General features: G+C 38.9%; 1 protein-coding gene and 1 long non-coding RNA gene across 5 annotated transcripts in view; one reads left to right on the top strand and one right to left on the bottom strand.

Annotated features, from left to right (window-relative positions):
- LOC115941639 (uncharacterized) overlaps positions 1 to 22,047 on the top strand; it is a 44,553-nt gene that overhangs the window by 8,673 nt on the left and 13,833 nt on the right. Inside the window, exons 4-5 of one of the 3 annotated variants that reach the window (XR_014149155.1) lie at positions 4,053 to 7,121; positions 7,432 to 8,656. The exons of 1 other annotated variant lie outside the window; for it this stretch is intronic. This is a non-coding gene — a long non-coding RNA (uncharacterized LOC115941639). Of the gene's footprint in view, positions 1 to 4,052; positions 7,122 to 7,431; positions 8,657 to 14,478; positions 15,219 to 22,047 lie in introns of those variants that run through there. One more of the 3 variants, XR_014149154.1, reaches the window with a different exon arrangement.
- The window catches only part of MCM8 (minichromosome maintenance 8 homologous recombination repair factor), a 42,402-nt gene continuing 26,449 nt past the window's right edge, over positions 6,095 to 22,047 (bottom strand). For both annotated transcript variants that reach the window (XM_006735482.3, XM_081833208.1), the window contains exons 13-19: positions 18,938 to 19,079; positions 16,292 to 16,487; positions 13,992 to 14,211; positions 13,496 to 13,705; positions 12,598 to 12,674; positions 8,856 to 9,045; positions 6,095 to 6,235 (exon numbers count right to left, since the gene is read on the bottom strand). In XM_006735482.3, coding sequence (XP_006735545.1) covers positions 6,143 to 6,235; positions 8,856 to 9,045; positions 12,598 to 12,674; positions 13,496 to 13,705; positions 13,992 to 14,211; positions 16,292 to 16,487; positions 18,938 to 19,079 — 1,128 coding nt within the window. In that variant the 3' untranslated portion in view covers positions 6,095 to 6,142. The remainder of the gene's footprint in view (positions 6,236 to 8,855; positions 9,046 to 12,597; positions 12,675 to 13,495; positions 13,706 to 13,991; positions 14,212 to 16,291; positions 16,488 to 18,937; positions 19,080 to 22,047) is intronic.

The following is a 22,047-nucleotide window of genomic DNA, read 5'->3' as shown; positions in this document are numbered from 1 at the left end:
CTTCAGGCATTAAAGGACTTTGTCAGGAGGAATATTATGTGGGATAGCATGATGGTGAATTCACATACGGCATTGCTAAAAGAAGCCAGGCAGGAGGGGCAGACATCTGAAATAAGCTCCCTTCCCACCCTCAGTGAAAACAAACTGCTGCCCCCTGGAGGCCCAGTGATCAGCCACCAAGTGGCACGCGTTCCCTTGAAGCATGGTACTGTATTATTTCAGGGTAGGTCGCTCTGCTGGCAAATCAGATACTCAGCAATGGTGATAGTCTATGTCACCCTTGGTGAGGGGAGGTTTAGGCTTGGTGAGCACAAGCCTGGCTGCCAAACTTGGCCTCATGGAAACTGTGTTCATGAATTCATTGAGCAAGGACTGGGGTGGCTAGAGAAAGAGACTAGCTGGCATTCATGGAATAGGTGACATCCATTTAATTGTGAAGCTCCTTTAGTGAGAGTATCTTTGGACACAGATATTCTCATACTCAGAGCACATTCTGAGACACTCATTCACATGCCTCTTCCCCAGAATGACTTTCATTCAGCAAATATTTTACTACATGCCTCTCACGTGCCAGGTACTGCTATAGGAACAGGGGACTTAACAGTGAGGATGAGAGTAAAAAATTCCTATCCCTATGGAGGTTACATTCTAGCTGGACTAAGGAAACAGGCATAAAAAAGATGAATAAACCACATAGTATATTAGACTGTATTGACTGCTACAGAGAAACAAAAAAAGGAAGGAAGATAGGGTTGGGGGGAGTGCAGTTTTAAGGTGTCTAGGAAAGATGGCACTAAGAAGGTGACAGTTGAGTAATGACCCAAAGGAGTTGGGAGGAGGAGCCATGTGACTCTCTGGTGGAAAAGCATATCGGATGGCAGAAACAGCATGTGCAAAGGCCCTCAGATAGGAAATATGCCTGGAATGTTCTAGAACCAGCAGAGACCAGCATGGCTGAAGCAGACTGAGTGAGGAACATTGAGAGCACGGGAATTGAGAGTGTGAACATGGGGCAAGACGTGAAAGGCATTGTTCTGTTCAGTAGCTGCTCCCCATAGCTCCACCGCCCCCCATCCACCCTGCTCTAATCTACAGTGGTATTCTGAGTTTCCTGGGTTTAGTGTTAGCTTGCAGATAATATATGACATTTATTTTAGGTGTATCTTGCATACTACAGTTTGTGAACCCTTCTGAAAATCTTTTTGTTTTAATAGGTGAGTTGAGTCCATTTGCATTTATTAATGTGACATATTTAGGTTGTCATGAATGTTAGGCTCTTATTTTAAAAACTTTTCATGATGTAATGTTTTCTGGCTCTGTTGTTTCTGTTCTAAAACTTGTACTGGGATTTGTTTTAATCAGGTATGGTAAGCTGACAGACACGAGACACCTACTTTTGGAAAGCATTAATTACATTTACTAAGAGAAGGGGACATACCATGCCACAAAGGGCCACATGGGGAAGCACCCAGGTTGGTCAGGAGGCAAGAGTGAGGGGAACCCTAGGCCTTTATTGCTATAGTTGTGGGAAGTTTTTAGGTGGGGATGTCCCCTATTGGAGAGGAAGTGAAACACAAATGCTGGGGATTGTGGTTGGAGGCTTTGTTAGTTGCAAAAGCTAGGATCACAGAGGAGATGTAAACAATTTTGGCTGCTAGTTCGGCCTTGTGATTAATGGAGACCAAATGGACAACACAATATGGAAGAAAACCAGAAGAGATTCCTCTGATAATTATCTTTTTCCCTATAACTTTATATAAGTTATAACGTCTGACTTTTAAACAGTATTTATTATTTTCTTCTTTGAACACAATATATTTATACTATATGAATATATATACTATCCTACTATATAGTACATATATACTACTATATACTATGTACTATGTGAATACAGCATATGAATATTTATACTATATGAATATAGTATATATATTAGCATGTATATAATATATAGCATATATATAGTATACTATATTCATAGTATAAATATAAATACAATGTATGAACATACTATTTATGTAGTACATATCCTTGTTCTCTCATCTGCCACTTTATTTTGTTTGATGTTATCTGAGTTTTTTGTGAAATATGATTTTAATTCTATTAATAGATTTATCAGCTTTATGTACCTTTTATGGCTCCACCCCAGCCTTTAAAGATGAAGAGATCATATTTACACTATTTACCTTCTCCCTCCTTCCTCTTTTTCAAAGTCAGGACTTAATATTTACATTCTATTCTATGGCAATTATCCTCACACTTATCTTAGTTTTTATCTTACAGTTAAACATTCAATGTACATTGCCAGTTTTTCCTCCTGTTCATCTAGTTTGCTGTAAGCGGTCTTTTAGTAGATTCTACAAGAATGGCTCACTTTCTGAGTTCTTGTATGTTAGGAAGTGTTTGTTGCCTTTATACACAAATGGTATTTGTCTGGCAGTCCAGTACCATTTGAACACTCTCATAACAAATGAGAAGGTTTGGCTTTATTGGTCTTGCCTCACTAAAGCAAAACCCAAAAACTTCCCTAGCTTTCTATGGAAGGGCATATAACCTAGCTTTCTTCAATCAGATGTTTCTGAGATTTCTGTTTCAGATGCAGCAACTTAAGGAGACCCCATGAAGAACTCTTTGTTGTTCTTTTGGTGTGGGTGGTGACATTGTTTCCGCCTTTCCCCAGGGGCAGTCATTTCCCAGTGTCCTTGGTACAGAAGTGACACAATGGGCCATGGAGGCCCAGCACTTTCCTCTAGTGCCTTGTGCGGCAGTACGGTGATAATGGCTTCCTCTTCAGATCAATTCTTTTTTTTTTTTAAAGATTTTATTTATTTATTTGACAGAGAGACACAGTGAGAGAGGGAACACAAGCAGGGGGAGTGGGAAAGGGAGAAGCAGGCTTCCCGCAGAGCAGGGAGCCCGATGCGGGGCTCAATCCCAGGACCCTGGGATCATGACCTGAGCAGAAAGCAGATGATTAACCAACTGAGCCACCCAGGCACCCCGTTCTCTTTAGGTCAATTCTAAGGCATGATTTTAGAAAGTGCTCCTCGAAGCTTAGCCTTTTGGTTCGCCAGTCTTCCAACAATTCTGTGAGCTAACCAAAATTCTTTAAAAAAAAAAACGAAAAACCTCTCATTTTCCTACTTAATCAAGTCAGTCAGTTTCTATTGTTTGCAACCAAGATGCTGCAAACCATAACCAAATGGGCCATATCTGACCCATTACCTACTATTAAATGGTTTTTAAAAATTAAGAATATTTAGTATTCTTAACATGAAATTTTTATGAAATTCAGATTTCAGTATTCATGAATAAAATTGTACTGGAACACAACCACACCCATTTATTTATTATCTATAGCTGCTTTAGAGCTAAAATGACAGAGTTGAGTATTTGTGACAGAGACCATATAGCCCAGAAAGCCTAAAATTTTCACTCTCTGGCCCTTTACAGAAAAAGTGTGACTCTTGGTTTGCAATTAAGAAACCTGACTGGGGGGCGCCTGGCTGGCTCAGTCGTTAAGTGTCTGCCTTCAGCTCAGGTCATGATCCCAGGGTCCTGGGATCGAGCCCCATATCAGGCTCCCTGCTCTGCAGGAAGCCTCCTTCTCCTTCTTCCACTCCCCCTGCTTGTGTTCCCTCTCTCACTGTGTCTCTCTCTGTCAAATAAATAAATAAAATCTTTAAAAAAAAAAAAAAGAAAAACTTGACTGAAACATCTGGGTATAAAGTTCTTTCTTTTATCTTGTAGGCATGGGTGCCTGGGTGGCTCAGATGGTTAAGCCTCTGCCTTCGGCTCAGGTCGTGATCCCAGCGTCCTGGGATCGAGTCCCACATCCGGCTCCCTGCTCAGCGGAGAGCCTGTTTCTCCCTCTCCCTCTGCACCTCCCCCTGCTCATGCTCTCTCTATCTCTCTGTCTCAAATGAATAATAATAAAAAAAAAAAACACTTAAAAAAAAAAAATCTTGTAGGCATTGCTCCACTGTTTTACTGATGAATATTGCTTTGGAGAAATTTGAGAACAGCCAGATTTTTTTTTCTCCTTCAAGGTGGCTTATCTGTGTGACTTCTCATTCAGCCTCTCTTCATCTGATTCCTGTACTCCAGCAAGATCCTGAGAAGCTGCTGCTGCCAACCTGTATGCCACAGCCACACTATTGCAAACGGGGTTTTACTTTTTGCCCCAAAAGATGTGTAAGGTATATTTTAATTAAGAAATATGTTTGTTGGTTTCTTCTACAATATTCACCACCAGGCATCATCTCAGCCTCTTCCCTCTTGTAAGGCTGCCTGAGTCATCCTGATAGCTTTTGGCAGCTTTTCCTAGTGTGTTGGGGTTTGGGAATTCAGTTGTCTTCTAGTTCACAGAAAATGGACTATATATTTTTATTTTTCAGTTTCCTTATTGGTTTTGGGCAATTTCACAGGAGAGAAAGGGGAGAATGCCTCCATCTGTTGCTAGGAAACTTTTTTATTCTCTTGAAATTTTTCATATTCTTAAATCAAGTTGCTTACCTACTTTGGTTAAGTTCTGTGTCATCATTTATAAGGGCTATAATCACCCACTGTATGTGTATCAACTTCATAGGGGTATGTGTCAGAATCTGTTTTACCTGTTGGGGCAGCAGCAGCAGAATAGAGCGAAGTCTTTGTCCTTACAAAATGATACAAGAGATGTGGCTTGGTCCAGAATAGCGGAACTGGAAGTAATTAAAAGTGCTGAGTGAATTTGTTGATGGACTAATATGAGGATAAGAGGGGAAAAAAAAGAGGTAAAGATAACACCAATATTTTTGGCATGAGAAATCACCAGGATAGTTATTAAACATTATAAAATTTCAAAATACCTGGGAAAAGGGAAGATCCAAGTACCTTCTCAAGAAGAAAAAAAAGATCATGTGCCAAGAATAAAAATCATAAGGGCCTTGAATTTCTAAACAGAAACACCGAAGACTAAAAACAATAGAGCAACATCTATTTTTAGTTTTACAAACTAAAATTCTATGTCCAAACTATCAATCCAGGAGTAAGGGTAGAATTTGCCTTATGAACTCTTTCTCAGGAAGCTACTCGAAGATGGGTTCTACCAAAAGGAGGCAGGGAAACAAGAAAGAGGAAGACATAAAAGTCAGGAAATGGGACAGAAAATGAGAAGTCCCAAAATGACAGCTGTGTCATTCAGACTGGAAAACGCTAGAGAAATCCAGGAGAGAGGTCTCCAAGAAATTAAAATAGACTATTTGACTTGTTTGCATGTTCTGAGAGGAGACATAGACTTGCAGTGGAGCCTTTGGGCCATATTAGTGGTACATACAGAGAAAGCTAAGTAGCTGAAAAACAAATTAATTATTAACTCTAAGGAAAACAAAGTCCAGTACAAGAAAGGAGATGAGTAATATTCAATAGTCATAATAATGTTGAAGCTACAGATTTAACATAAGATCATGACATTTAACTAAATTTAACATAAAATCATGACATATAACTAAATTGGAACAAAAGGGGAAAGTGTGTGTGTGTGTGTGTGTGTGTAGGCATGCAGAAAGGTTTAGGAGAAGAGCATTCTCACCTCTCACCTTCTGTGTAGTAAGTTAATGAGGCTGCTTGGTTTTAATATAAGCCTTGCACAACTATTGACTTAAAACAGGTACATATTTAACTTCGGTAATGGAACATAATATTTAAAATTTTTTTTCAGTAGCTAAGATGTTAAGTTAAATATGTCAATATAAAATATATCCAATTTTTTTTTTGGAATTGAAAGTTGGTTTGAATTTATTTCTGAAAGATACTCAGTATTTGTATGTCAGAACTATTTAAACATTAAGATGTAACTTTGCAAATACCCAGATGGACATTTATAAAAAAACTATGAAGTTTTTATAAGAATAAAAGAGGTCAAAAATAAAACTATGAAAAAAAAATATATCATTTAAAAATCTAAACAATTTATTTTTAATCTTTCAGAAAAGCTGTAAATATAAAGCATGTGATTTTATCACTTCTTAAATTACCACTCTTTTCCTATTACATTACTTTTAGGACGTCATTTCCTAGAGAACAGTATTCTTTTTTTTAAAAAAACGTATTCTTTATTACCAAGATGGTTTTAACCGGAGGTGCTGGTTTGGTAGTCCTTTTACATAGTTTGAAGCTGGTAAACCTTTGGGCCTTTTTTTAAGAGGTAACCTTGGTCATTTAATGATCCAATAAAATTTTCAAAATCAGCAACCTGGAATAAAATATCAAAAAACAGCCCATTAAGTAATATGCAAAAATATTATTTATAAAATGAATCTCTCAAACAGAAATATACAATTCTCAAGTTTCTTGGGCAAATTTATTTGTATTTCCTCATAGAGAAAACTGCTAACATATGAGCTTTCAATTCTATTATGAGATTCTATTCGATTAGCTGAGCTAATAAAAAATAAAAACTCCAGTATCTACAATATTTTCTTTAAAAGATTTATTTATTAGAGAGAGTGAGCGAGAGCGAGCACAAGCTGGGGGAGAGGCAGAGGGAGAGGGGGAAGCAGGCTCCCCGCTGAGCAGGGAGCCTGATATGGGGCTCAATCCCAGGACCCCGGGATCATGACCTGAGCCAAAGGCAGATGCTTAACTGACTGAACCACCCAGGCGCCCCCAGAGTATTTTATATTTGTTTTAGATTAGCTTCAAAACAAAAATTAGACTAGCTTCAAATCTGAAATGAAGTGGGCAGTTTTCCATATAAACTATGTGCTTAAAGTTGTATTACATCCAATTTCACTAAAACTTTTAAGTAGGTGGAGCAGGTGGAATCATGTCTATTTAACAAATGAGGAAACTGAGATTCAAAGATGTTAAGATGACTTGCCCACAAGGGATTGTCAGAGAAACATGGAAAGTGAGTCTTGCTAGGTTTCTCCCAACTGTCAAGATACTAAAAAAGAGGTAGGTATGTGTTTTAGATAAAAACTTTTTTTTTTTTAAAGCTCTGAGCAGCTCATTTCATAGCTTAGAGAAAATGTTTATATTTTGAAATACTCCAAAAAAGCCTATTCCATTTTTTTATCCAAACCTTTTATTATTTTTTTGATCTCCATTTTATCTTTTTAATTTTAATTCCAGTAATAGTTAATAGTGTTATTTTTTTTTTTAAAGATTTTATTTATTTATTTATTTGAGACAGAGAGAATGAGAGACAGAGAGCATGAGAGGGAGGAGGGTCAGAGGGAGAAGCAAACTCCCCGCCGAGCAGGGAGCCCGATGCGGGACTCGATCCCAGGACTCCAGGATCATGACCTGAGCCGAAGGCAGCCGCTTAACCAACTGAGCCACCCAGGCGCCCCCCTTTTTTTTTTTTTTAAAGGTTTTATTTATTTATTTGAGACAGAGAGAATGAGAGACAGAGAGCATGAGAGGGAGGAGGGTCAGAGGGAGAAGCAGAATAGTGTTATGTTCATTTCAGGTGTACAATAGTGTGATTCAACAATTCCACATATTATTCAGTGTTCCTCATGATGTGTACTTTTTTTTAAAGATTTATTTTTATCTTTTTCTAAAGATTTACTTATTTGAGAGAGAATGCACATGTGATTGAGCACATACGGGGGTGGGTGGGACAGAGGGAAAGAGGGAGAGAGAATCTCAAGCAGACACACTCCCTGCTGAGTGCAGAGCCCAACTCAGGGCTCAATCTCAACACCCTGAGATCATGGCCTGAGCCAAAATCAAGAGTCAGACGCTTAACCGACCGAGCCACCCAGGTGCACCTAAAGATTTTATTTAAGTAATCTCTACACCCCGATGTGGGGCTTGACCTTGCAATGCTGAGATCAAGACTTGCATGCCCCACTGACAGAGTCAGCCAGGTATCCTTGATAAAGTGTACTTTTAATCCCCTTCATCTATTTCACCCATCCCCTCCCCCACCTCCCCTCTGGTAACCATCTGTTCTCTATAGTTAGGAGTCTGTTTTTGGTTTGTCTTTCTCTTTTTTTTTTTTTTTAAGATTTTTATTATTTGAGAGAGATATAGCACAGAGGGAGAGTGAGAGGGAGAAGCAGACTCCCTGCTGAGCAGAGAGCCTGATGCGGGCTCAATCCCAGGACCCTGAGATCATGACCCGAGACGAAGGCAGATGCCCAACCAACTGAGCCACCCAGGCGCCCCTTGTTCATTTGTTTTGTTTCTAAAATTCCATATATGGTATTTGTCTTTCTCTGACTTATTTCACTTAGCATTATACTCTCTAGCTCTATCCATGTTGTCACAAATGGCAAGATTTCATTCTTTTTTATGGCTGAGTAATATTCCAGTGTGTGTGTGTGTGCGTGTCTGTGTGTGTATGTGTGTGTACTGCATCTTCTTTATCCATTCATCTATTGATGGACACTTAGGTTGCTTCCATAATTTGGCTATTGTAAATAATGCTGCGATAAACACGGGTGCATATATTACTTTGGAATTAGTGTTTCTGTATTCTTTGGGTAAGTGCACAGTAGTGTGATTGCTGGATCATTGGGTAATTCTATTTGTAATTTTTTGAGGAACTTTTGTACTATTTTCCATAGTCATCCACATCTTTTGATATTTAAGAGTTCTATACTTAATAAAGACCTCATGAGATTGTCATTAAAAGATTTATTAAGTATTTGGGGGCGCCTGGGTGGCTCAGTCGTTAAGCGGCTGCCTTCGGCTCAGGTCCTGGGATCGAGTCCCACATCGGGCTCCCTGCTCAGCGGGAAGCCTGCTTCTCCCTCTCCCACTCCCCCTGCTTGTGTTCCTGCTCTCACTGTCTCTGTCAAATAAATAAATAAAATCTTAAAAAAAAAAAAAAGATTTATGAAGTATTTGGTTTATCATACCTGAATGTTTAGCTCTTTGGCAATCTGCCGAAGTTGTTGAAATTGAAATAAATTATTGTAAGTTCTTTCAGCAATGTTGTTGAGAGCAGAAATAAATCTTTTTGCTGTTGACCTATTGCTCATTCCAGAACCGTGCTGGGATCGCTCAAAATCTAGGTTTCCAAATTCATCAGAATAAGTTCCTAGCATGCTTAATGAGAGAAGAAAAAAACAAAGTTACCCAATGTGGCATGGCTATAAAATTTCTGTCCCAGGTTATAAGAAGAAAAATGTGTAACCAACCATGAGGCTCATGTAGCAAAGATTTAAACATGTACTGATTGAATGGCCACCATGAAATTCACTATGGTATGAACTATGTGGAGATAAAAACATTTGTGGACACAGTTACCACTTTTAAGAAACTTACACATTTGAGAAGAGAAAAGCATAAGAATACAAAGTTGATAAACTATGATATAAATACCTGGAACATTCTTTTTGATTCATGAAAAAAAGAAATCCTAAACATACTAAATTTGGCTTTAGAGGAAAAAGGTATGTTCCCAGCTCCTAGTAAAGCATCTGACAAATGAAAGATGTTTAAAAATACTGTGGAAATGAACTAGAAGGGTTCTGCTGATTTGCAGTAATGATGGTTAGATATGAAAGGATCCACCTATTATTTCCAGTTCTCTGCTGCTTCCTTTTTTTTCACAGTATCATCAAAGAAAGACATATGTACTTTATAGTAGATTTTAGCCAGAAGTCTGAAAACACCAGAGATACAATTAGCCATCATCTGTAATCCAGCTCTATGGCTGATTCCCTGCCTGTACAATGGAACAGATATAATCTCACAGCAAGGCTTACAGGCAAAATGTTATTTAAATCAGGAATTGGTTAATCAAATATAAATTGGTCACCTGCTAGGCAGCAGACTTGTAGTGGTGAATAAAACAGATGTAATTCCTGCCCTTAAGGAGCTTATAGCAATGAGTTTACAGGGTTACTAAAACATAGCTTCATTTTGTTCCCTGACTAGTAAGAGCCTACATGAAAGAGAAAGCTCTACAAATAGGAATGAGTCATCCAAATAAGACTGTAATAAATAAACGTAATTAATGTAAATAAATATAATGAATGAGAGCTTATTTTCTCATAAGATACTTTTCAAAAATGCTTTAAGCTACTATGTTAATTATTAACAACTTATGTTCACCTTAATTATATTTAATCACCATATGCTATCCCATTTAGTCCAACAATCCTCTGATTTAGGGACTATTATTCCCATTTTACAGATGAAAAAGCAAAGTCTAGTAAGGTAAGTGACTTGCCAAAAGTTACACAGCCAGTGAGTGGCAAATCTGGAATCTGATGTGAGCTATACGGCTTCAGATGTGAAGATTTATAAATATCTGAGCCAAAAAGAGAAAAAACTCAATTATCTTTTATCTTTGAAGGTGGTTCTATTCTCCTGTACTTCTAGTATATTTTTAATTTTAAAGAAAACTTACGTGAACTTTTTCCCATAACATTTAGTTTATTCAAAAACTCAAGAGAGGGAAACTGAAATGGAAGAGTTAGTGAATGGAAAATGATTACTACGGTCAACTTTACTATCAAGGCAGTACATTTATTGAGGGCATACTGTGTGCTAGGTATGATCCTGGATCCTGGAAGTACACTGGTAAATATGACAGATAAGGTCCCTCCTCTTACAGAGTATAGACTAAGGTAAGAAAGCATGGTAAGTATAACAAAAACAGATAATTCACAATCTAGTCTCAATGTGTTTAACTGGGTCTTGAAATATACCATGGAAATAAAAGCAGGTAATTCCAATCACTAGGAATCAGCTTATTCTCGTAATCTGAAAATTTTTATGAAAGCCAGTAAAGAACATTCAATTCACGGAAACAAACTGGTAATCTCACATAGGTACTGTTTATAGTTAACAACGAGATATGTTTTTTCAGGAGCCCAGAAGTAAACTGACAGCTGAAAGCTAATTCAGAGTTACCAGCAAGGCAATTTTGAGAAGCAGTAGAAACAAATACAAAGTTCTACAAGAAATGCTAAAGAGCTCCTCTTGGATGGAAAAGTATATGTAAACACTGTCTGACATGAAGATTCAGACATGCAGAACCAATTATAAATGAGCAATACACCATTTTTATTGAAAAGGTTTAAAGAGTAATTTATTTTAAGTGTAATGCTCAGATATGAGAACAAATCAGACCAGTGGACTTATTGGGGAGAAATACCAGATAGCTGCTTGAGGCAATGTCTGGGGTCTGAGGCCTATGGAAACTAAGTAAGGGTAAAGCCTCAAAAACAATGTTACAGGTAAGACAGGGTGACGGGGTAATTTGATCCTTGATTTGCTCGATAGCCAAAAGTCTATGAAGTAGAAGCACACGACACTGTTCAGTAGAGCCAGGCACCAGAAGGCCCAAAGGGTGAGAGATCATTAAATGGAAAAGGAAATGTTAGCTCCACCCCCACAGGTGGAGAGTTTTAGAGCAAGATGCTCAGAAAGACTGTAAACAAAGAGACAACTTTTTGTCATTAAACGAGAAGTCCCTACTGTTGGCCCTTGTTTTTAATTGGGAAAAAAAGTTAGAACCCAGATTTTCTGGAATTTTGGTTAGATTCACTGACTTAGTTTTCTAGTGAAAAAAGGATCTCTGTTAGGGCAAGCTCTAGGTTTCTTACTGGTCTGGTCTACCAGAAGTCAGGCAGACAACTGGTATTTGTGGCCATTCCTCTATGTCACGTGCTAGTACACTGAACCTCTGGCAGCATGTTGTAGGAGACAGTCTAGTAATTCCTAGACTATCTGGTTGCTTACAAATGGCAATTGGAGAGTCCCCAATATAATGAAGTCAACTGGAGAGGGAATTAAGCCAGCTTGGTAAAAATTTCATCTACAAGACCCCTCAAACCCAGTACTGAATCATGTAAAAGAGAAAAGAACAGTCCAAGCACTGTGTAATATTAAACCAATACAACAGACAAAAGATAATATGTTAGGAATTGGTCAAAAGGGTTACTAGTCAGTAAGTACTCATGATTTTACCCATTATGAAGTTGTTGCTTTTGAGCGTTCTCAAAATATGTTTAGTTTTTTTAAGATTTTATTTATTTGACAGAGAGAGAGACAGTGAGAGAGGGAACACGAGCAGGGGGAGTGGGAGAGGGAGAAGCAGGCTTCTCGTGGAGCAGGGAGCCTGATGCAGGGCTGGATCCCAGGACCCTGAGATCATGACCTGAGCCGAAGGCAGACACTTAACGACTGAGCCACCCAGGCACCCCAATATATGTATTTTTGAATTGATTTTAGAACTATGTGAAGTATTACCCATTCAAAAAAACATTTTTAATATTATTTACACAAATATTTTATTTTTTATTTTTTTAAAGATTTTATTTATTTGACAGAGAGAGAGGCAGTGAGAGAGGGAACACAAACAGGGGGAGTGGGAGAGGGAGAAGCAGGCTTCCCGCTGAGCACGGAGCCCGATGTGGGGCTCGATCCCAGGACCCTGGGATCATGACCTGAGCCGAAGGCAGACACCTAACAAATGAGCCACCCAGGCACCCCTACACAAATATTTTAAACCAAGAAAGTATAGTTTGTTCAGAGAATCAAATGGGCAAGGTAAAAATAATTTTGCTTGGCCTAATTAAATATATAATTTAAGATGAAAAGATGACTGGTATTTCATTTAAAACAGCATTTAAAATTTAATCTTACCTATATTTCATAACTTCAACTATATCATCAGCATCTTCTTTGGTTGCTTCCTCTCTTAATTCCAACCTTGCTCGGGCCTTTGAAAGAAAACAAGCATTTTTAGATAACAAAAGTAAGTATATTTACATAGTTTGAGCAGGATATAGTATGTTGAAGCTTATTTCATTTATTCATTTTACACAAAAACTGATTTTGGGGGGAGGGAGACTAATATGAGAAGTCAGAATGAAATTATCTGAAAACTTGAGTATGAAAACACTCATTTAAAATATGGATGAAAACCTATTTGTATCTACTAAGATATCTCTTTCTGAGTGTTCATTTCAGAAAATTTGATTATGAAATACACTTGGTTTTTCTTTGCCTTTTACTTTCAGGAAATCATGCCTAACCAATTTGTTAAAACAACATAGAAGGATAATCTGATTTTAAATGCAAAAAGCCCAAACTCCAGCTAATTTTAACTGCCAGAGTTCTCTTAGCATTCCAAACCCGTGAATAAATGTTACTGCTGTTAGAAAAATAGGTACTATCGTTATGGACCTGTCATGTATCAAATCAAATACTGACACATTCTATGTTTCCATATATTCAACTTAGAATCTTAGAATCCTTAATTAACCTAACCACTTGCCACACTCCAGGAGTCTTAAATGTCAATAAAAGGGGGGAAAGAAAGTTGCATGGTATGTAACTGGTCCTGTGCCTAGAAAGAAGTGGCTATACTTTGACTGGTTATGATACAGATATGACCAAACATTTTAAAAGTTTTTATACATCCATTTATAATGTCTCTTAGTTGGAAAAAAAATCAAGTTAATTATGCAGGAAATTGAGAGAAATCGTATCACCTCTTGCCCCCATTTTTAAGTCAAAAAAGCATGAACTTAAAATAAACCTCTGTTAGACGAATCAGAGATTCCAGCTGTCTAGTGGTGATGGGTGAGCTATTTAACCGCTGGCTCTGTTTCCGAAGCTCAAGGTAAAAATCTTGAAGAATCTGAGCAGCTTCTGTGGATAGCCTCGGATAGACATACTGCCGAGCATAACCAATGTACTTTCTCAATAGCTGGTGGGGAATTAGATCTATTGTTTCTCCAGGAACTACCTAAAGCATGATAAAAAGGCCCAAGATTATAAGGATAGCAAATAAAATCTTTCTGTTAAAATAACTTGAGATACATAAAAAATTCTAAAAGACTTTCCAAATAAGCCAAACACTGTAGTTCTAGCTGAGTATAGTTGGCTTAGATTATTTCAAATGAAGTTTACTACTGTTGTAATATAAAAGGTTTTGGCATGAAAGTGATGTACTACTGCTCTACAATAAGCAACATACTGAACTCGGACATTCAAACAGAACAGAAATGAATGCTTAAGAAAGAGAAGCCTACCTTTAATCTTTCTGATAATGGTTTATCAGACACCACTTCAAGTACAGAAGTATTTGAATCCTGACTATTTATGCGAGCTACGGTGGCACTGCTAACGGTTCTCTGCTTTCCCGCTCTTATTGCAATCACATGTTCAGAGAGTAAGTGATCATGATCCTCATCTGGGGTGTCTAACAGGATAAAGACCAAATCAAATCGGGACAGCAGGGCGCTCCCCATTCTAAGAGGCATAAAAGAAAGAAGAAACAATGATTGGAATCAAAACAAATAGAAAACCATTTACTCACTTGTTTACTATTCAAGTTCCATGTAGAACTTTAAAAAAATTAAGTTAAAGAAACAAGCAATAACTTTTGGATTTGATACATGCACCAATTCTGGACAGACACCCTTCAACACGTAAACAAGCCATATATGTACCTACCTTTGGTAGGCTGAGGATAAGGCCCCTTCTCACACAATCTGTTTGTTTTTTTTTTTTTGTCAGAAAGAGACAGGAGAGAGAGCACAAACAGGGGAAGCTGCTGGCAGAGGGAGAAGCAGGCTCCCCACTGAGCCAGGAGCCCAATGCGGGACTCAATCCCAGGACCCCAGGATCATGACCTGAGTCGAAGGCAGACGCTTAATCCTACCTGATGGTGAGCTTCGCAATCAATGAATTTTAAAACACATGCTATGTGATTCACCAGAGGTTATCTAGTTGGGTGGTTTTAATTTTTTTGTTTTCTCTCACCAAAACAGAGTCTCTAAATGCATCTATGATCACTTAGAAAAAAAGCCCACTTTTTCTTAAAAGTCATTATAATCGGGGTGCCTGGGTGGTTCAGTCAAGCATCCACCTTGATTTCAGCTCAGGTCATGATTTCAGGTTGTGAGATCAAGCCCTGTGTCAGGCTCCATGCTGGGCATGGAACTTGCTTAATATTCTCTCTCCCTTTTCCCTGCCCCCTCTTTCTCAAAAAAAAAAAAAAAAAGTCATTATAATCATTATAATAAAAATGCTGTGTTCTACTTAGTCATCTTCCCTGATCCTACCAGATAGTCCTTCTGAGACAAGAAAACTAAAATCCAGAGTGATTAAAGAATTTGGCCAAGGCCCCAAAGCAGGTTTGGGTACCTCTAAAAACCAGAATCCAAGTCCTTGTTCAATAGGATCTTTCTGATTTTCCCAATAAAGCACTTTTTCATTTTACTAAGAAAAACTAATAGATTGACTTTTTTGGTGGTGGTGGCATAGCATCTCCAAGTACAATTGTATATTTTGCTAAGTATCATTTTTATAGTAAAGGTACACATTATCATCAAACATTAGGAAATTTGTTTTTTTTTCTCTAGAATTTAAGCTTCCAATTTTTCACATGAGGCATTCTTTTGTCTTTTTCTCACTTCTGCATCATTTCAATCTATTTCCCCCTTATACCTTTTGTCCAACCTATACAGAACAAATTAGAAGAAAAAGCACACACACATACAAATACAAACTGTGTTTTTGGAAGTGGGATCACACCCCATTTATAATATAATGTGCTCTTTTAACAGCAAAGCACAGAGCTAATAGCACATACAGAGCTACTTCCATTTTTATAATTGCTACTTTCCACTGTACAGTTTGCCATAGTTTAACCACTATGCATATCAAAGGGCATTTTAAGTTGTTTCCAATTTTTGGTTGTGATAAATAATGCCATCATACCCAACCTGTAAATATATCTCTGTGCACTTGTGTGACTATTTCTGTGGGTATGATTCCTAAAAGTAGAACTGGCTAAAACAAATGTACATTTAAAATACTGGTATACAGGGGCACCTAGGTGGCTCATTCGGTTAAGTATCCGACTCTTGATTTTGGCCCAGGTCATGATCTCAGGGTTGTGAAATCGAGCTGAGTCAGAGGGAGGAGGAGAGCCTGCTTGAGGCTCTCACCACACGCCCAGTGTGGAGTCTGCTTGAGATCTCTCTCTCTCCTCCTCCCTCTGTACCCCCCCCACCACTTGCTTGTGCTTGCTCTCTCAAAAAAAATTGTGAAAAATATGCCAGTTGTCCTTCAGGATGCTAACTTGAATATGTGAGAACCCATTTCCCAACCCTTTGCCAATAATGATTATTAATATCTAAAATATTTGCCAACCTAATAGCTATCAATGATACTTCATTGTTTTAATTTGTAGTGCTCAAACATGTTTTTGTACATTTACTGGAACTTATCATTTCTGTGAACCATTATGTCCTCAGTTATCTTTTTTCTTACTGATTTATAAGGATTCAATATATTAAAGGTATAAATATCTAAAGAAACTTACTTTAAATTCTCAGAAACTGTTTTGGCTTTATTGTAGTGTCCTCCAACTGGATTTGCAGCAGCAATGATGGATGTTCTAGCAGGGAGGCTACAAACCATGCCAGCCTTAGCAAGACTAATACTTTGCTGTTCCATAGCTTCTAACAAGGCTTGATGTTGATTCCCCATCTTATCAAATTCATCTATTCCACAAATACCTACAATCATAGTAAAATAATACAGAAAAAGCTTTCTTTGGTCAAGTTCCAAACTTACAGGATGGAAACTGTTTCACCATAAAGAATTATTTGTAATTCGGGGTGCCTGGGTGGCTCAGTCGACTGTTAAGCGTCTGCCTTCGGCTCAGGTCATGATCCCAGGGTCCTGGGATCGAGTCCCGCATCGGGCTCCCTGCTCAGGGGAAGCCTGCTTCTCCCTCTCCCACTCCCCCTGCTTGTATTCCTGTTCTCGCTCGCTCTCTCTGTCAAATAAATAAATAAAATCTTAAAAAAAAAAAGAATTATTTGTAATTGTTTCCAGCAGTTAAAATTATAAAATGTCATATGGTTGAGAATGTGTGCTTGTTTTACAGCAAATAAAACACTTAACTTTTATGTAGTATTTTCTCATTCAGCGTTTTCTATAGGCAAGGCACTGTGTTGTGAGGGCTATAAGAATGAAGATATGAGAGTGACCCTCAAAAAGCTCAAAGACTTACATTCAAACAGGTGAGATTAAGATATATACATATTCAAAAGATAGTGTATTTCAGCAACTACAAGAGATAGGCATAATTACCTAAGATCAGTTTTCTGGGTAAGGAGAGGACATTTGAGCAAAAACTTCAAGGTGGAAAGGGAACAAGCCTTGCAGACCTGTCTGGGGTAAGGGAAGCACGAGTACAAAAGCCTACTGCAGGAATGTGACATGCCTGGAGTGCTGGCGGCTTCCCAGGAATAGCAAGAAGGCCACTGTAGCTGGAGAATAAAAGGGGAATAGTAGATAATGAGGCAAAAGAGGTGATGAAAAGGCCAGAATGTGAATAGCCCTGGACCACTGTCAAGCCTTGAGCTTTCACTCTGAGTGAGATAGGGAGCCACTGGAGGGTTCTGAGGAGAATAACTTGATCTGAGTTTTAACGGGATTGCTCTGCCTTGTTAAGAACAACAGGAAGCGCAAGGGTGGTCACATGCATTCCAACTATGAGATCACACTACTAATCCATGTTAAGAGATGACAGCAGCACTGGAAAAGAGGCTGGATGCTGGATATATATGGAAGGTAGAGCCCACAATATTTGTTGATAGACTGGATATGGGGTATGAGGAAAAGTCAAGGATGACTGCACATTTTCTGATTTGAGCAAACAGAAGAATGGAATTATCACTGACTGAGATGGGAAAGACTGTAATAGACTTGAAGGGGAACATCAGGATTTCAGCTTAGGACATATTAAGTTTGAAGAAGTTATGGAAATGCTGCAATAACAGGCAATAAGAAATATGTGCCTAGAGTTTAAAGAAGAGATATAAATTTGGAAATTTTCAGCAAATAGGTAGGCAAAGCCATGAGACTAGGTAAGATCATCAAGAAGGTAAGCATAGACTAAGGAAAAAAAGGTACATTAACGGAGCATCTGGAGGTGCCAACCAGTTAAGGTTGGGGAGATAAAGAACAAGACTGAGAAGGAACAGTCAATAATAAAATAAGAAAACCAGAAGAGTGTAATGTCCTGGAAACCAAGCAGGTAAAGTATCAAGGAAGAGGGGGGGCAGGTGGGGATACTGAGAGGATCTGGATTCAGAAATATGGAGGTCACTGGGAAACAAAGGAATGAATGACCTTGACTGGAATCTGGGCACTGCTTGACACATGCATAGGAACATGTTTTTCAATAGGGTTAAAGCATCACCATGAGAAACTTGGGTAGCAAAGCTTAATTAGAGATCCCTTCTTGCTGAGCCCTCCAACTGGATTTCTTATAAACTATCAGTCAAATCCTGAAAATCATCCAATGAGATGGGTTAAAATACAGAAAAACTTCTAATTATAAAGTAATAGCTCTAAATTCTTATTTTAAGTCCTCAGAGTAAAAGGATAACATTCACCTTATTTTCAGTTCCAAGGCATCTAGATCTATTCTGGGCTAAGTAACAGTAATGCATTCAGCAAGTATTTACTGTGCACCTATGTATTGGGCAATGTAAATATGGCAGTTAACAGGATGACCAAATCCTCCCGCTTAATGTGAAGTTTTAAAACAGGCTTTAAACAAATGATCACAAGTGTGATGGTTGTTATGAAATGGGAAGTGCAGGGAGCAATCTATACCTATTTGACTTGATTGATTTTTATATATAATTGTGTCTGCTGCAAGAGTCTGAAAATGAATGACAGTAAGTACCAGTTTCAGTTCTGCAGTATAAACTGTATTTCCAGTTAATTTTTCTGGCACTCATTCTCAACTCACTGGTTGATATAGTGCTGTCCAAATGCCTCTTGAACAGAATGTAAAGAAATTAACTGGAAAGGAAAAGGCTTAAAAAAATCCCCAAAGCTCCAGCAGACCTAGAATAATGCCTTTAAAACCCTTGGCTCAATTGAAAAATAGAAGCTGTAATATTAGGGAAATTAAATGTTGTAAACAGTGGAGAGTTTGGTCTCTTACCTTGATCGCCAAGTACAAGAGCACCGGCTTCCAAAGCAAAATCTCCAGAGGAACTATCTTTTGAAAGAGTTACAGTCAAACCAGAGGCAGTTGTGGTATTACCACAAACATACACACCACGTGGAGCAACGTTGCATACTGCCTAAGGAAACAAAAGGTTTAAAAGAATCAGCCAGGAGTGTTTGGGTGGTGCAGTTGAGCGTCGGACTCTGGGTTTCAGCTCAGACGGTGATCTCAGGGTCGTGAGATCAGGCCCTGCGTCGGGCTGCGTGCTGGGCATGGAGTCTGGTTGGGCTTCTCTCTCCGTCTCCCTCTGGCCCTCACCCACCGCTTGCTCTCTCTCTCTCAAATAAATAAATCTTTTAAAAATTAAAAAAAAAATCAGATAAAGTAAAAGGGAAAAAATAGCTAATAGTGACTGCTCACAAATATCAGCTATATGCCAAGTATTCTTCTAATAGCTTTACTGTACAATCTTTACTACCACAGTTAATAGAAAGGTATTATTACACCCCCACTTTGTGACACAGAAAACCAAGGCCTGCAGAGAGTAACTCACATTGCTGTGAAGGTGTGAAGTGAGGATTCAGTTAAACCCAGGCAGCCTGCCTCTGATGTCTATGGTCATGTGAACACTACACAGTTTCATTTTGTGCTTCATTTTCAAGTTCAAACAGAAAAAACATGAAGGCCAATTTTAATTTCAAAGGCTTCAATACTTCTTTATACAGCAGGTAATAAAACGGCTCAATAATGCTCACCTTGTGAGTAAACAAGCTACAGCAGGTCAGAAAAGTGGTTAAATAGCACAAGAATTAAAAGCATGGCAGGCAGACCTGTTTAAATCTTGCTCCGCTGCTCTCAGATCTCTCTGAGCCTCAGCTTCCTTATGTTTTATCACTTATATCCCTGAGGAACAAGAGAGATCATGCGTGTAAGGCACTTAATCTGGTACCTGGCACACATACCCAATGCAAGGCCACTGTGTATGCTGTGCACTGCACAACCACAGGAGACCGTCCTCACGCTGCTATGTCGATAATGCACGCTGGACATGTGCAGTGCCCAAGTGACCCTATGGGGTTGGCACCTATAAACAGTAGCTATCATTATTTTTGTTATGGTAATTCCTTATTCGTCTAGGAGGAGGATGATGGCTTACTAAAATGGTCAGAGGAAAATAGAATTAAAAATGTAAAGTAGGGGTGCCTGGGTGGCTCAGGTCATGATCCCAGGGTCTTGGGATCGAGCCCCGAGTCGGGCTCCCTGCTTGGCGGGAAGTCTGTTTCTCCCTCTCCCACTCCCCCTGCTTGTGTTTCCTCTCTCGCTGTCTCTCTGTCAAAAAATAAATAAAATCTTTAAAAAGAAAATGTAGGGTCAGCTGGGTGGCTCAGTTGGTTAGGCGACTGCCTTCAGCTCAGGTCATGATCCTGGAGTCCTGGGATCGAGTCCCACATCGGGCTCCCTGCTCAGCAGGGGGTCTGCTTCTCCCTCTGACCCTCCTCCCTCTCATGCTCTCTGTCTCTCATTCTTTCAAACAGATAAATAAAATCTTTAAAAAAAAATGTAAAGTAAACAATTCATAACCATTAGTGTTAACCTAATTTTTAAAAACTTTGGTTTAGCAGGGCTGGAAGACTTACATAAAATATACTCCACTGTTTACAGCATTTAATTTCTAATATTACAGTTTCTATTTTTAAATTAGGTTAAATGGCATTATTCCAGGTCTAAAAAACATGAAAAATTGCCAGTGTCATTTCTTGGTATTAAATTTTTTTCAGTACCATTAAATGTATTTTGAAACCATTATCTGCCAAGACCTATTTCTTAAATTAAAAAGGAGTAAGAGAGGGGTATCTGGGTGGCTCAGTCGGCTGGGCGTCTGACTCTTGATTTTGGCCCGGGTCATGATCTCGGGGGTCATGGGATCAAGCCCCATGTCAGGCACTGCACTTGGAGGGGAGTCTGCTTGGGATTCTCTTTCTCCCTCTCCCTCTGCCCCTCCCCCCTGTGCTAGCAGGTACATGGGTGCACTCTCCTCTCTCAAGTCTTTTTTTTTAAACTTTTCTTTTTTAAATCTCATTTATTTATTTGAGACAGTGAGCAAGAGAGAGCATGAGCAGGGGTAGGGGCAGAGGTAGAAGGAGAAGCAGACTCCCCGCTGAGCAGGGAGCCTGATGTGGGGCTTGATCCCCAGACCCTGAGATCATGACCTGAGCTGAAGGCAGACACTTAACTGACTAAGCCACCCAGGCACTCCTAAATAAATAAATCTTAAAAAAAAAAAAAAAAGAGTAAGAGAAAAATGGAAGTTTTATGTACCATAAGCAAAATGTATAAATTATAAGATTTGTATAGATAATCAGACACTGTGGAGGTTAAACCAGGCTTCTACCTATAAATACACTAATTCAAAAGTCACACACATATACACCGATATAAAAGGCAGAAAAGGAAGTGGTAACAATTCAGGTCCCCACATGTACCGTCTACACGCGCAGTCCAGCTAAGTATCCTGCTTTCATTTTTATAATCAATTGTTTCCACTACAACTGGGTGCTCTATGGCTCAGTTGTCAGGCTTGTAGTAAGGGCTCAGAACAGAATTTTTTTTTTTTTAAAGTGGACCCCATTGGTTCAAAGGAACACGGAAACATAGATGAAATGTCAGATTAGGAATTAAAATGATGACTGGTGTAACAATCAAGCATAGGGGATAAATAATGACTCTGACGTGAAGGACAGTGGGTTTATAATGCAACGATGAGGTCAAAGCAGTTCTCAATCCTGGCTGCACAGCACAATCCCCTGTGGAAGGTTGTACACACACAGACACTAGAACCCTAATCCAGAGGCTCTTAATTCAGTTGGACTAGGGCAGGCCCCAGGATTTTCAGAGTTCCAAAGATGATGCTGATATGCAGCCAGAGTTCCAACCCCTGAACAAAGACTCAGTAGCCACAGGACTACAACTTACCAAGAGAACCCTGGTCTGGTCACATTTTTCCACACTGGGGGTGGTGGGAAGGAATGGGACACATGGGCATTCTCAGAAAGGACATTATGACTGGCTTACCAGGTGTCACTCCCAGGCAACCACAAGTATTC

This window comes from Leptonychotes weddellii, chromosome 10 (assembly GCF_054177405.1).
Source record: "Leptonychotes weddellii isolate Sample4059 chromosome 10, ASM5417740v2, whole genome shotgun sequence".
Taxonomy (NCBI): domain Eukaryota; kingdom Metazoa; phylum Chordata; class Mammalia; order Carnivora; family Phocidae; genus Leptonychotes; species Leptonychotes weddellii.
The sequence above is the reverse complement of the archived record's forward strand: the minus strand, read 5'-3'. Positions and strand labels throughout refer to the sequence as shown.